At 38.1% G+C, this 15,811-nt stretch overlaps 1 protein-coding gene and 1 pseudogene across 3 annotated transcripts; one reads left to right on the forward strand and one right to left on the reverse strand.

Annotated features, from left to right (window-relative positions):
- Positions 1-850: 850 nt before the first annotated feature.
- Positions 851-15,704, reverse strand: tpst1l (tyrosylprotein sulfotransferase 1, like). Of its 3 annotated transcripts, XM_051677786.1 has the most exons (4): positions 11,704-15,704; positions 8,703-8,772; positions 7,060-8,200; positions 851-2,131 (listed from the first exon to the last, which is right to left on the reverse strand). In XM_051677786.1, exons 3-4 carry the CDS (start codon positions 7,893-7,895, stop codon positions 1,915-1,917), a joined length of 1,053 nt encoding a protein of 350 aa, XP_051533746.1. In that variant the 5' UTR covers positions 7,896-8,200; positions 8,703-8,772; positions 11,704-15,704; the 3' UTR covers positions 851-1,914. The 3 variants fall into 3 exon arrangements, with proteins under 3 accessions (XP_051533746.1, XP_051533744.1, XP_051533747.1); XM_051677784.1 differs by lacking the exon at positions 8,703-8,772; XM_051677787.1 differs by lacking the exons at positions 8,703-8,772; positions 11,704-15,704 and adding an exon at positions 8,562-8,699.
- LOC127429043 (argininosuccinate lyase-like) overlaps positions 9,822-15,811 on the forward strand; it is a 33,477-nt pseudogene continuing 27,487 nt past the window's right edge.

The raw sequence follows: 15,811 nt of genomic DNA on the forward strand, positions 1-15,811 counted from the left end.
AGGAACTTTTTTGTCCTTCATTTATTTCATGCCATGGCAACGCCGTTCAATATATCACAAATCCGTTTGCAATTTAGCGTCTTCAATGTCTTGCCATAATATTGCCTAAGTTTGGTGCTAGTCAAATTAATCCCCTAGGAGGAGTTTTCAAAAGTTCAGAGCCTGCAATTTTCAAAAAATTTACATTTAATCCCTCCTGTTGGGTGGAGCTAATGACTGTAATTTTGAAAGCTGTCCGGCTTGATGAGAATAATATATGTAGCAAGTTTGGTGACCGTAGACAAAAGTGGTGACCCCACTACTTTTGTCAAAAGGTGGCACTACAGAGCTCTCCAACCACGACCATGTGTTAACTTTTGCCTAGCCCTAATAGCCGACAACTCTGATGTGTGTGCAAAATATTGTGAAAATTCAAGCACGTCAAGTACCTCAAAAATATGTGAATATACATAAAAAGGAATAATGACATTTAATGCGTTGCCATGGCAACAGTATTTAATATATCAAGAATCCCTTCAGAATTTTAAATCTGCACTGTCTTGACATTAATATAATTTTTTTTAAGCAATTCAGGTAAACATAAGAGGGATATTTCAAAGTCTGTTAAAAGTGCCACACTTCCTTTTGCCAGTTGGTGGCACTAAGACCGTGACCCACAATAGCCACATCAATGTGATCAGCCCGCAAGGCCAAACATTTGGCTCATTTTGGATGTAAATCACACGATGCAAGCAGAAGATTTAAGACGTTACTTTATCGCGTCGCCAAAGTTTGGTGACTGTAGCTCAAAAATGATGTGCTACAGAGCCCCCCGAAACATACCCATCTTCTAGGTGGCGCTACAGAGCCCCCCTTGCAACTTTGCCCAGCCCTAATGGCCGATGATTCTGATGTTTGTGCAAACTTTAAAGAGTTTTCATGCATGTTAAGTACCTCAAAAGTACCGAAAATCTTGAAAAGAAGAAGAATCCTTAGAAGAACAATAGGTCCTCTGCACTTTCAGTGCTTGGGCCCTAATAATAATAATAATAATAATAATAATAATAATACTTAGAAGAACAACAGGGCCTCCACACTTTCAGTGCTTGGGCCCTAATAATGATAATAATCCTTAGAAGAACAGTAGGGTCTCCGCACTTTCAGTGCTTGGGCCCTAATAATGGGCAACAATGTAATGAAATGTAAATATGTCTAGTCCAGTGTAACTGGTAACCAATGGATGGCTTTACTTATGAAAGAGGGGTGAGGACTGGAGAAGAGTTTATCTAAAGCCTGTCATATTTAGACCAAATTTATGAAGTATGCACTTCATAAGTTTACAAACCTACAGAGAAATCAGACTTCTTAACATTTGTGTATATATAAAGTATACTCCTGCAGTCAAAAAGATTCTGTGCAACTGTAAACTTCCTCTTTCAACAAAGATAACTTCCTGTGTGTGATAACTAAATACACTCATAAGGATATGTTTACCATGACACGCATACACTAGATGTACAAAAATAGAAAACAACTATAGTCATAAGTGATACTTCTCAGTATCATAGCATTTTTTTTCCAATAACAAAAGATTAAACTGAAAAATTACAATAGAACAATAAAATGTTCATTTTCAAAGATTAACATTTTATATCCGGTGTTGCTTGAAAGTGTTGGCACTAGCTCATCATAAGCCGTGGTACATTGACAAACACCAGCAACAATGATCCTATAAAAACTGTATTTTCTATTTTTCCTCAACACATACCATTGGTACTAAACACATTTCTATTGTTAAAGTGGCGGTTTTGTTTTCTCAGTTCTAGATTGATTTGATATTTCAAGTAAATGTTTTGCATGTTCATTAAATTCAAATTTTTTATTGCTTCAAGGTACAGTTATCCACAGAGAGGAACTTCATTTCTTCTGTTGCCTTCAATTTTGGTCTACCCTCACCAATTTCGTGTTGTTCAAGAAAAGATCAGGCTTGTTGTAGTTTGGGGGATTGGCCAGAGGGTCATAACCCAAGCGGCTTAGCATTGGGGCAATGTTCGCCATATCCTTCACTACATCGGCAGGGATCTTGCCCACCCATTTAGACAGAGCATCTGTATTCACTGGCTTCACTACTTGGTCAGTTGACAGTTCCACCCTAAAGGACAGACAGGGATATAAGTTACAGGATAGACAAGAAAAAAAAAAAAAAAAAATCAGATTTATTTCTGCAGAAACACTGCAGTTAAAGGGATAGTTCAGCCAAAATAAAAATCCTGTGATCATTTTCTCACCCTCATGTCACTCCAAACCCATATGACTTACTTTCTTCTGTGGAACACAGAAGGAGATATTATACAGATTTTCATTCTCAGTCACCATTCACTTTCATTACATCTTTGTTTTAAATTTTGCCTAACATCTTATAGGGGTTTGGAACGACATGTGAGTAAATTACAGAATTTTCATTTTTAAGTGAACTATCCCTTTAAGAATATGGCAAAAGTGAAACTTAGACACACAGTTCAAGTCAGAAGTTTACATACACTCAAGCTGAAGTCATTAAAACTAATTTTTTAACCACTCCACAGATTTAATATTAGCAAACTACTGTTTTGGCAAGTCTTTTAGGACATCTACTTTGTGCATGACATGAGTAATTGTTCCAACAATTCTTTACAGACAGATTGTTTCACTTTTAATTGACTATCACAATTCCAGTGGGTCAGAAGTTTACATACATTTAAGTTTACTGTGCCTTTAAGCAGCTTGGACAATTTCAGAAAATGATGTCAAGCCTTTAGGCAATTACCCAATTAGCTTACGATATGCTAATTGGGTCAATTGGTGGTGTACCTGTGGATGTATTTTAAGGCCTAACTTCAAACTCAGTGCCTCTTTGCTTGACATCATGGGAAAATCAAAAGAAATCAGACAAGACCTCAGAATATATAAGTAACTGTCCACAAGTCTGGTTCATCCTTGGCAGCAATTTCCAAATGCCTGAAGGTACCACGTTCATCTGTACAAACAATAGTACGCAAGTATAAACATCATGGGACCCTCGACCATCATACCGCTCAGGAAGGAGACGCATTCGGTCTCCTAGAGATGAACATAGTTTTGTGTGAAAAGTGCAAATCAATCCCAGAACAATGGCAAAGGACCCTGTAAAGATGCTGGAGGAAACAGGTAGACAAGTATCTATATCCACAGTAAAACGAGTCCTATATCGACATAACCTGAAAGGCTGTTCAGCAAGGAAGAAGTCACTGCTCCAAAACCTTCATAAAAAGGCCAGACTACAGTTTGCAAGTGCACATGGGGACAAATATCTTACTTTTTGGAGAAATTTAATCTGGTCTGATGAAACAAAAATTGAACTGTTTGGCCATAATGACCATCGTTATGTTTGGAGGAAAAAGGGTGAGGCTTGCAAATTGAAGAACACCATCCCAACCATGAAGCATGGGGGTGGCAGCATCATGTTGTGGGGGTGCTTTGCTGCAGGAGAGACTGGTGCACTTCACAAAATAGATGGCATCATGAAGAAGGAAAATTATGTGGATATACTGAAGCAAAATCTCAAGCCATCAGCCAGGAAGTTAAAGCTTGGTCGCAAATGGGTCTTCCAAATGGACAATGACCCCAAGCATACCTCCAAAATTGTGGCAAAATGGCTTAAGGACAACGAAGTCAAAGTATTGGAACTAGAAAAAAAAAAAAAAAAAAAAAAAACTGAACTAGCCGCAAACTTGCCACTTGTTATTTTCACATGCAAATGAGCTTTCAACTCACCGCAAATGTTTGCAGCTCTTCGCCGGTAGTGGTGAACCTCCGGCAAACCTCGGGCAACAATGTACAATTTGCCCCAAGTTTGCCGCAAGCTCATTTGCATGTGAAAATTATCAGTGGCGAATTTGCGGCAAATTTGCCATGAACTCTCGATTTTTGGAAAGGTAAATGTCCCTGACCATACAGACACTCGGAAAAATAATTACTTCACAAACCGCAGTTGCAAACTGACAACATCACAATTAAAAACCAACTTATTCACATGGCATATTTTTTCCCCCCTTAATTGTCTACCACCGGTTTAATTATCATAGGACTATGACCAATTTAGTGCTCAGACATTTTTTAAAAGTGATGTTTCAGAATCAAACAAATACCATATTTGTGGCATTAAAACAACCTCTAATTCATTTGTTTTACAGCTCATATTTCTATGATGTCTAATGTTTAGACAGAGAAAGCTAATCAAACTGACCAGAAACCTAAAACTGCTTGCCTGTCCATTGTTAGAAGCAGGCTGGAAAAAGGTGTAAAAGGAAACAGTGTTGACTGGGTTGGACAATGTGGAACAAGGTGACTTTTGACTCCATTACAGCTCTTATGAGCGTGCTACACAAGTTTTATACCACAGAAATATTAGATCAGTTGCTCTTCATATCAATATAATTAAGGAAGTGAATATGATACATGAAGCACTCCCAATCCTGCCAAGCCATGCTTTCATACAGAGCCAATGTTTAGGTGTGTTATAAATGTATGCCTTATTTGCATAAAGGACAGATGGAACTATAACTATTCCATTTTGTAAACCATTGGGTAGGATGAGGTCAACATGTTGAAAGCATTTTATATATATTTTTTTTATATTTTTCCAAGCATTTAAAAAAAAAAAAAAAAAAATTAATAATAATAATCTTAAAACATAGCTAATATTCCAGCTGCTGCTTGCACCTAACCCCCCCGAGTTAAGAAAACCCTTTGAGATAATTCCCTTACAATTATAAATGGCTAGGTCACCAAAAAAAAAAAAAAAAAAAAAAAAAACCTTGTCATTATTTACTTGCCCTTATGTTGTTTCAAACCTATATGACTTTCGTATTTAAATGGAACACAAAAGATCTCCATCTTCTAGCTGAGACCTTAGAATGTTAGCCTCAGTCACCATTTGCTTTCACGGAATCTTTTTTATTTTATTTTTTTCCTTCTTTTCTTTAATGAAAGTGAATGGTGACTGAGGCTAACATTCTGCCTAACATCTTTTTGTGCTTCACCAAAGAATAAAGTCATTCTGGCAGGGACTGGAATCCTAAGGAATTTAAAGATTTTGGTTTCGGTTCCTCTAAATGATTCTGATATCTTTCCAGTTTCATTAACAATTCTTAAAATTAAGAAAAAATGTTTTGAAAATAAATGCAATTTTTTTTTGTTGCATTTACTGCACTCAGAAGTCTACTGCCAACTGAAGAGAGTGGGCATTTCAGATTTCAAGAGAGCAGATATAACAAATCAGAGATAAAATGTAATACAATCCTTGCCAAACATGTTCTTACACAGACTTAATGGGTTTTCAAAGATTTATAGATGCATAAATGCAATGTATAAAAAATGCATCAATTCATGTATTGTTTTCCCCACTGAAATTCCACGGACTACAACAAAACTCATAATGTGCAAGCCTTTCTACACATAGTCATATGAACCACCAGACAGTAATTACACTGCATGACTTCACCCAAAAATGAAAATTCTCTCATCATTTACTCACCCTCATGCCATCCCAGATGTGTATGACTTTTTTTCCTGCTGAACACAAATAAAGATTTTTAGAAGAATATCTCAGATCTCTAGGTCCATACAATGCAAGTGAATGGTGGCCAGAACTTTGAAAGGTCCAAAAATCACAAATGAAACAAAAAGTAATCCAGTGGTTAAATCCATGTCTTCAGAAGCGATATGATAAGTCTGGGTAAGAAACAGATCAATATTTAAGTCCTTTTTTACTTTAAATCTCCACTTTTACATTATTCTTCTTTTGATTATTTATAGTGAAAAGAACTTAAGGTGCTGTAAGCGATTTTTTTCATGGAAAGTATGCAAAAAAATAAATAAAAAAAAACATATTCCTACTCCCTAAAAGATATCACACGATCACTGTGACAGTTATAATCTCTGTAAAAAGTGAAAAAAAAAAAAGTGCCCACGGATATATTTGTTCTGTAGCCAATCAGATGTCATCTGAGGCACTTTCTACCCGTCAATCATTTTGGGCAGTCTCAGTGTTGTCATTGTAGCGAATTGAGGCTTAATGCCATATTCTGATTTATAACTTGTCAGCTGAGGGTGCCATTTTGCTACTGTTGTGTTTGACAAGCGTGGGAGCATGCTTTGTATCGGTGCAGTGTTTTGGAAAGAGGGGGCATGGCTAAATCAACAGCTCAGTCTTGTGGAAGTTAGAACAGCTAAAATTACTTACAGCACCTTTAAATATTGATCTGTTTCTCACCCACACCCATCACATCACTTCTAAAGACATGGATTTAACCACTGGAGTCATATGGATTCCTTTTATGCTGTTTTTATATGCTTTTTGGACCTTAAAAGTTTTGTATGCATTGAATGGACCTGCATTGTATGGACCTACAGTGCTGAGATATTCTTCTATTTTAAAAAAAAAAAACTTCGTTCATGTTCATCAGAAGAAAGTCATACACATCTGGGATTGCATGGGGGTGAGTAAATGATCATTTTCATTTTTGGATGAAGTATCCCTTTAAGTCTCAGGAACTTTAAGTAGGGCCTACCATATTACATAACACAGGAATAGTTCTTGATTCATTTAGATTTGGACATGCCGGCAGTAATACAGTTAATTCCAGATAAGTGAGATTAACTCCGTAACTTCAACTCAAGTTTTTTGATTCACTAAAAAGAACAGACTCATAAGTGTCATTAATTTTGGACTGCATTAAAATGCTCAAGCTATGGATTAAAATGGACTAGTTCACTACAATCAAAGCGCTGAAGATTTAAAATAACCGGGTCAGAGTCATTCGTTCTGGAATCATATTAACACTGCTGACACTGTTTGTTTTGTGCTATATATTCTGCAGAGGGGCAGCGCTGCTGCTGAATAGCCTTGACAGTGTTTCCTGCAATAGTATTTTAGTAAGATTTTTCCACCAATGCGGACAAAATATGCACACTCAAGTTAACAAAAAACGAAAGTCATTAAAATAATACGGTTCAATGTTAAAAAATAAAATAAACTGGTCCCACATGAAATTCACTCACTTTGAAAGTGAAACTCCACCAGCTTTCCCTATAAGCTGTTCATGGTGTAGCACGGCAGTGTCCCACGACAGATCCAGGAACTGAAGGAGTCTGCGCATCACCCGCTCGGGGTAAAGCACCAGCTGCTCATAGTGCACAGGCAGACAGTTCCCATTCACCGCAGCTAGACACTGGTCATACATCACCTCCACTGCTCGGTTCCACTTCACAATACAGTCCCGATAACTTGTCAAGTCAAATCCAGTGATAGTCACCTTGCGCGAGACCATCGAGTGTACGGTGGCCCTACCATCACGGAGCATAAGGATGAACTTAGCCCTTGGGAAGAGCTTGGAGAGGTAGGAGAGGGACTTCAGAGCAAATGGGTCTTTGTTACAGAGCCTCGGGGCAGGCTCACCATGCCCCACTATGATCTCCAACAGGAAGGCACGTATAGCAGAATCTAAAACCTCATCTGTGACGCCAGCCTCATCGAGACGGATCCTCTCGCGTGCTGAGTGACTCCAGGTGGCTTGCATGGCTAAAAGTCGGGGAATGACACGGGTCTCCTCTCCACACCGCACAAGAGGGTGGGCATCCAACATAGCCCGCATTAGAGTGGTGCCACTACGAGGAACTCCACCAATGAAAATAAGAGGGGTTTCCTCATTGTACACCTCGGGGAGTTGTAACGGATCACTGAGGTTCCTACCAGCATGCAAGTTAACTGCCCACCCACGCTGTGCCACACGAGAACGGGAACTCGGGCATTCTATTGTGCTGAGACCAAAATAGAACACTGTGATGGAGCTGATGACCACCCAGACCAAGAGAATGTTGCAAGTCTGTTTTCTCATGATTAATAGAGTTAGGGGAGTAGGGAAGACAAAGAAAATGTGTTTTTGTGGTTACACCTGGAATGCTTAAACAAAACAGACTTAGCAGTGGGAAAGAAAAATGCTTGTTGATCTCCAGAGAGGGTCAGGGTTAAAGAATGCAGAAAGGCAGCTTATGTAAAGAATCAAATTTAACAAATAAGGTTTTGGGGGAAGGGATGAATGAAATTTTTTCCAGGCAGCAGCCCCTCAGTTCCTTGCTTGAGGTTGGAATAAATTCGGGCTTGGTGTGTCAAGCCTTATGCTCCTTGTCAGCACCATTGTGCCTGTAAAAAGAGGAAGGAAAAACACTTTCAAAAACACAGATTTTATCAGGCCAGTTTCAACACTGACTATTTGTGTGCATCTTATATTACATCAAATGTCCATCATTACTGTAATGTTATAAGAATATTAGAGGTCTGCAATTTGAGTTTTGTAATTTAAGCTACGTACTTTAATGGCAAGCCTAAAGATTTCAAAAGCAATATTTTCTGTACAGTGAGAAAAGAAAAGCTAAGGCCGTATGTCAAACAGACACAACTTCCTAAAACAGCAATGCTGTGTAAAGGATGTCTGTCTTACAGGCTTTCTTTGAATGTTGACACATGGCACTTACAAACACAGCAGCTAAATCCCACTTCATACCTCTGCCTGTTCTTACAGGCGACCTGTAAGATGTCTCGGAGTGACATACGGCAAGAAATGCTGTTAGACACAAAGACGCATGCTTGAAGAAACACACTTGGTGATATTTCGCCAGAACAGATGAAAGACGCTTTGACTCACGTTCGCAGCGCGAGTGTATCTTGCAGAACATTTACATATGAGTTCTCACCATTTCTTCTCTGTCAGTCATCTGGGAACAGTTTGCAAGAATAGTGTCATCTATGAATGCTTTATGCAATCTCAGGATACATACACAAATGACATGCAACAACACTGGGACTACAGATTGTCATCTTCATTCAGTACAGCCTCAGAAATGGTTCTTGAACAAGTTTCTCTTCTGTGTTTGTCTACTCTTTAGACTCCATTTGTACAGTGGATATAAAAAGTCTACACACTCCTGTTAAAACAGCAGGTTTTTGTGATGTAAAACATTAAACAAAGATAAATCATATCAGAATTTTTGCACCTTTAATGTAAAAATTACAACCCATGCAATGCCACAGTGACATTTCAGAGAAAAAATGTTTTAAATAAAAAACTTAGAATAACCTAACTGCATAAGTGTGCACATCCCTCAACTAATACTTGGTTGAAGCACCCTTTGATTTTATTACAGCACTCAGTCTTTTTGGATAGTTTGGAGGGACGTCCTGTTCTTGATAATGTCACTGTTGTGCCATACTTTCTCCACTTGTTGATGACTGTCTTCACTGAGTTCCATGGTATATCTAATGCCTTGGATTTTTGTTTTTTTTGTAGCCCCTCACCTGAGAGATACCTTTCAACAATGAGATCCCGTTGATGCTTTGTAAGCTCTTTGTGGCCCATGGCTCTTGTAGTAGCATGCAACCAAGATGTCAGAAAAATACTACTAAGAACAGCTGAGATTTATTTGGAGTTAATCAGAGTCACTTCAGGTGAAGACAGGTGTGTACTATTTCACATGAACTTGATGACTGGTTGATTCTGAACACAGCCACATACCCAGTTATAAAAGGGTGTGCACACTTATGCAGTTGTTATTCTAAGTTTTTTTATTTTCATTTTTTTTTCTCTGAAATATGTCACTTTGGTTTTCAGTGGCATTGCATAGGTTATAATTTTTACATTAAAAGGTGCAAAAAGTCTGATATGATTTATCTTTGTTTAATTTTTTTACATCACAAAAACCTGCTGTTTTAACAGGGGTGTGTAGACTTTTTATATCCACTGTACATGAATAATAATAATATAATAAGTGATTATTATTATTGATAATATAATAGCCTATGGTGTTATGTTATATTCAAAAATAGCATTACAATTGTAATGTTATTTTACAATATATATCAAAGTGGCTGGTAAAATTGGGCATTCATCCATCACTGTGGCTGATGGGCAAGAGTTAATTTCATACACTGCTTTCCAGCTTTATGCAAAGCAACAATTCTTGATCATAGGTCTTCTGAGATCTTTTTTGTGGGGCACAGTCCATGTCAGCAGATGCTCCTTGTGAATGGTGCACTCAAAATGTTTGAGTGCTTTTTATATGACAAAGTAACTCTAACCCACACCTCCAATCTCATGTCATTAATTGGATGCCAGATTCGCCAATTCCCAACTCTCATTACCTTATGCTGACGTTATTAGCTTAGGGTTTAACATACTTTTTCCAACCTACCCTGTGAATGTTTCAATGATGTATTCAATATGTACAAGAACAGTACAATAATTTGTGTGTTACAGTTAAAACAGATTGTGTTTGTTCATTGAAACTTAGATGAAAATCAAATCAGATTTTAAGACAAAAGTATACATATTTGCAGGTAAATCCAAAGGGTTCACATACTTTTCTTGACTCTGTAACTGAGGTAAAGACAGTTTCAGGTTGGATATTCGCCTGTAGTTTTCCTTACGTCCACCAACAGCGGTTAGGAACAGTCAACATAGTAAAAAAAATCTAAATTTCTCAAATTTCAATAGCTCAAACTCATTACTCCTAAAACTGATTATAGCTGACCCAATGGAAGAGACACATATTGCACACTTTGTTTTTGTAGATTTACATCTTGCACTATTTTAAATTATTTATTCAAATCTGTTAAATTCAATAGCTCCTTGGTCATGTGACTCACTGACCTCAAACGAGTGTCAGAATGTCCACAGACTACCCTTCTATACTCCATTTAGTTAGTACATTTTTATCTCACATGATTTTACATGAATTTTTTTAACTTTCAAATTTCAATAGCTCCTTGGTCATGTGACCTACAACTCTCAAACAAGGGTCAGATTGTTCATTGACTACCCTTCTATATTGTGAAGTGTTCCGAACATGCAGTGTTTTCTTGGTCTCTACTTGTTGCTCACTGGTGGTCTTCGTTCTTCGAAAAAATCTTTCGTAGGACAGAGCGACCACTAAAGACCGAAGTCAGCTCACTTAAATCTAATGAGATTCCTACCAAGACACCATTTTTGGGGATCGTAGGCGTTCGAACGCATTTTACGTATTTTGCCCAGAATGCTTTCTAGGTATGCAGCTCACTCGAATTCAGAAACAGAATAGATTTGTGTCACCTAAAAAGAACACACGTGCCCCAATAAATTCATTTGCAACGCTTAAATGAAACGCGTGCAAATTGAATGTGTCTCGAGACATCTGGTGGCTGCGGTGTAATTTGTGTTGACGTGCACGCACTGCAATGATGCAACAAGTTGACAGATGCAATATGTACATGAGCGGATTCTGAAACAGTGTTGTTGTCCCGTCATATGTTCTGACCTATTCTGAAACCTAAAATACGTGGTCTCTTCGACGACCATGACCGTAGCGGGAACAAAGCTGGGTACATCAGGTAAATGAATCATTTGTGATATACGAATGTTTGCGAATCCTTCCTAATAATAATAATACGTCGGGTACCTCTCGGATTCTTTTAAGATAAATAGACAACACACGTTTAAAATAGTCGTGAGGGAACTCGAGGACAATACCTGAGATCAAAGTTATTTGCAAACACGACTGGCGGCCTTTAATAAGGAAACTGCTTGACTTGTGAAACGTATTGTTCAAAATCCTAATTCAGTTAGCTTGAACAGTTCAGCAAGCAAACTGGTACACAAACATGCCGTTCCTTACCGTTTAGAAAGTGCAACTTCTCCAATCAAACATTCTCCAGAATCACGACTGGCGGATGAAATGCAAACGTGAAGATGATCTAAAGCCATGAAGCTCTGACTTTAAAAATCCCACACCTCGAACACATTTCTATCAACACACGGTTTATGCGTAAATCTGTCAAACGTGACTGAAGCTTAAAAAACGCCGTAATTACGAGATATTAAATTCATACCACAGTTAGCGCTAGAGGACACCTCAAATTTCATTGGTTACAACAAACGTTTATTGCCTTTCTGATCTTCCATTGGCTAATTTTTTATGTCATAAATCAATATTCTTGTTAGCATAAATTACATAATAGTTGTTAATAAGAATATGCATTGGGGTGCTAACATATCATATCAATAAATATAATGTAAAATATATTCATTCTATGAAACGAGTGCCATTTGTGTCCGCAACATTTGATGAGATGCATAAGGCACAAAAAATGTCCCAAAGTGTGTTTCCAAAGCTTAAAGTTATTAATTCAAGTGTTCTTGTTAACATGATATATGATAAAAATACTATTCTTAAAGAGTAACATACTATTTTTAATCATTTTTCATTAGTACATAGCCAATTTCACATGTCCATGTTGACCAACATGACATTTGCATTTAAAATATCACCAAATAAGTTATATATTTTTTTCAAACATTTATTATTTTCAGGATTATATGTGTCCCTGTTTACATAAGATATATTTATTCAAAATAAACCTTATATTTTTGTAAATATGTTATGATTTGTGTGCGTCCCTCAGTTTGACTTCCCACCCCTTCACACTAACTTGTTTTATCTATAAATAATGTACTGTTGCTTTAAATGACATCACAAAGCGGAAGTGACATCATTTGAGCCTTGTAGCCACCAAGAACAAAAGTAGGCAAGTACTGACATTCTTTTACATTGTTTATTTGTTGCTTTTTCATGTTAGGCAGGGTCCGTCAAGCTCAAACCAACCACCCCGTCATGCAAAATAGATATGGAAAACTGTTTTTTATTTAAAAAATTAACATTATTAATGCAAAGAAAATAATATTTTAGATTGAAAGCATTTAAGCTAGGTGAGGAACTTGACCACATGTGAGATCTGCGGCCATTTTGGCATGAAATTTACCACCCCGTCACGTTTTATTGTGACGTGGTGGTAAGGGATGTGATGGGGTGGTTCTGCTTCCCGTTTGTGAGGATGTGTGAAATCAAGGATTCTAATATAGGCTAATCAGTTTATTTTCCGTTAACTTAACCCTGTTTGGTTCACTCACTCACTCACTCACTCACTCTCGGTGTTTAATGAAGAATGTTACATTTTATAACATTTGCAGATAGATCTGTCTCCATCATGGCTCCATTAAGCGCTGCTGAGAGACAATGGCGATGCCGTGCACGTCGGGATGCTGATCCTGAGAGTAGGCAAAAATATCTAGAGAGTGAGCGTCAGAGATGGAGACGGGATGTAGTGCGAGGAAAACAGAAGAAGATTAGTGATCTAAGTGAGCGAGGGAAACGTCAGCAGCGTAAAAAGTGAAGGAAGCAGAACAAGAAGAGAAAAGAGAAAGCAGAGGCTAGGAAGCGCAGTCTAGACACCTTTCCTCTGAGTCCAGATCCTGTCCAACAGTCAAAGCAGCAGTTAGGATCTTCAAGGTCAGGGTAGAGCGTAGTTAGGATTATAAATAAATGGACAATTGAAAAACTAAAGAATCGCTAGAGAAGGAAAGAAAACACACTGACAAATACAGAAAAAGATATAAGCGCTTAAATAAGAATGACTCTCTTCGTTCAAAATTAAATTAATTAACTAAGACAGGCAGAGTAAGCTCCAAAATCAGAAAAACACTACTCTATCATGAAGCCTTGATTGAAGACATAAAGAATAAGTACTGTAAAGCAAGAAAAGAAAAAGAACAACTAATAGCAAAGATAACAGCGGGGAGGATTGTGAAGAAGGACAGGCTATGAGGATTTGCCAAAAATGCTTGTTGTTCCACCAACAGAAATCCCACAAACAGGTTCATTGCTGCTTTCAAGTCCAAAGTCAAAACCTTCTTCACCCAAGATGACAACAGTCGGTTAAAGACTGGACGAAAACAAACAATTACCAGAAACAAGGTGAAGAAGCAGAAAAGGTTTCTGGTTGACACAATGAAAAATCTTCACAAAATATTTCTCACTAAAAACACAAACAACATATCATACTCCCTTTTCTGTAAGCTTCACCCATTTTGGGTTGTACATCCCACTCTCTCTGAACGGAACACATGTGCAAGATCCATGAAAATCTCAGATTTGTCGTTGAGAAGCTGCATAATTTGAGGCTCACAGATACTTCAGATCTCGAGAGTTTGACTGAAATGATAACCTGTGACACCTCCAGGAAAATGTGCAAGTATGATGAGTGCGAGGAATGCAAAGACAAGACTGTTCAGCTCTCCAGATTTGATGGCTCAGCAAAGGTTGCATTCACTCAGTGGGCCACAGCAGAGAAAGCAAGGGAAGATGCGAGGGAGGGTCCTACCACTGTTAAGATCACAGTGAAGAAAACAATGGAGGACACACAAGACAATCTTGTGGAGTTATTCCACACTCTTCTTCATAAATTCAAAAGACACACATTCAACATAAATCAACGGTACTCCTACTGCAGAGAGTTGAAAAAGAACCTGTCAAAAATGGAGGCAGTGATCCACATTGACTTCTGAAAATTACACATGCAAATACAGCTCAGAGATTCAAGCTGTCCACTTTGGCTCCTCGCACCAACAAGCAACTCTGCACACTGGTGTTTTGTACATAGGTGGTGAAAAGAGCCCATCTGTTTTAGCACAGTGTCACCCTCCAAACACAAAAGCCCCCCAGCTATATGGGAGCACATGAATCCGGTGCTAAATTATCTACAAGCCACATACCCACATGTATCTGTTCTACACTTTCTGAGTGATGGACCATGTACCCAATACAAACAGAAAGGGAATTTCTTCCTTTTCAGCACAGAGCTCGCAAGACGAGGTCTGAAAGGTGGAACATAGAACTTTTTTGAGGCAAGCCATGGCAAGAGGGACCCTGACGGTGTTGGGGGAACCTTGAAAAGAACAGCGGACAAGCTGGTGACCAACGACCACGACATACCCGATGCCCATGAGCTATATAAGGCCCTCACAGAAACATCTACAACTGTTAAGTTGTTTTATGTAGCATCTGAAGCAGTGGAGCAGACAATGGAAAAGATGCCAGGCCAGATTCCACCAGTGCCATCCACAATGAAAACCCACCAAGTGGTCACATTCACTCCAGGAGAAATCCTTTACCGGGAAGTTAGTTGCATGTGCTCCACGCCAAAGCAGCTGAGATGTCAGTGCTTCACCACACAGCATTTCATTTTTAACAAGACAGCCCAAAAGGTGCCAACAGAAGCAATTGCTTGGGAAAGTGAAGATCTCATTGGGAAGTGGTGCGTGCTTAAATACGACAATGACCTTTATTCTGGGATCCAGATGAAACGCATGCCCTTGTAAAATGTATGCACCGTGTTGATGCCAACAGTTTCTTCTGGCCTCCAAGAGATGACTTCCTGTGGTATCTCTTTGATGATGTGCTCGAAATCATTCAAGCACCACAGCCTGTGACATCCTGCCACATGGAAATCCAGAGGGACGTGTGGATGCGACTCTCCCAGTCACTGTTATGATGCTCTTTTCAGTTTTTCAGAGCATGACCAAAGTTTTCCATTACATCTCCAATTTTAATTTTTCTAAAGTTTTATAAAGTTTAAAACCAGCAGATCATATAGAGAAACACTTTGTCCATACCACCCCGTCACAGGGTCATTTTGTTAAAATTTTATGGAAAGGAAATTAAATGTTACATAAATTAATGTTGAATGATGTTCTTGTTGTGTGGACTAATCAAATAAATGTAACTTTATTTGTATTTTTTAAGTGAATTCATTTTTTCAGTACAAACAATGAGGCCACTGAAATGTCGAATTCATATTTCAAGATTAAAAATCTAAGAATAAAAAAAAAATTGATTAAATTACAGACTTTCTATTGATGGTTTCCAAAAAAGGGAAATTTTACTATTA

This window comes from Myxocyprinus asiaticus, chromosome 38 (assembly GCF_019703515.2).
Source record: "Myxocyprinus asiaticus isolate MX2 ecotype Aquarium Trade chromosome 38, UBuf_Myxa_2, whole genome shotgun sequence".
NCBI classification, from domain to species: Eukaryota; Metazoa; Chordata; class Actinopteri; order Cypriniformes; family Catostomidae; genus Myxocyprinus; species Myxocyprinus asiaticus.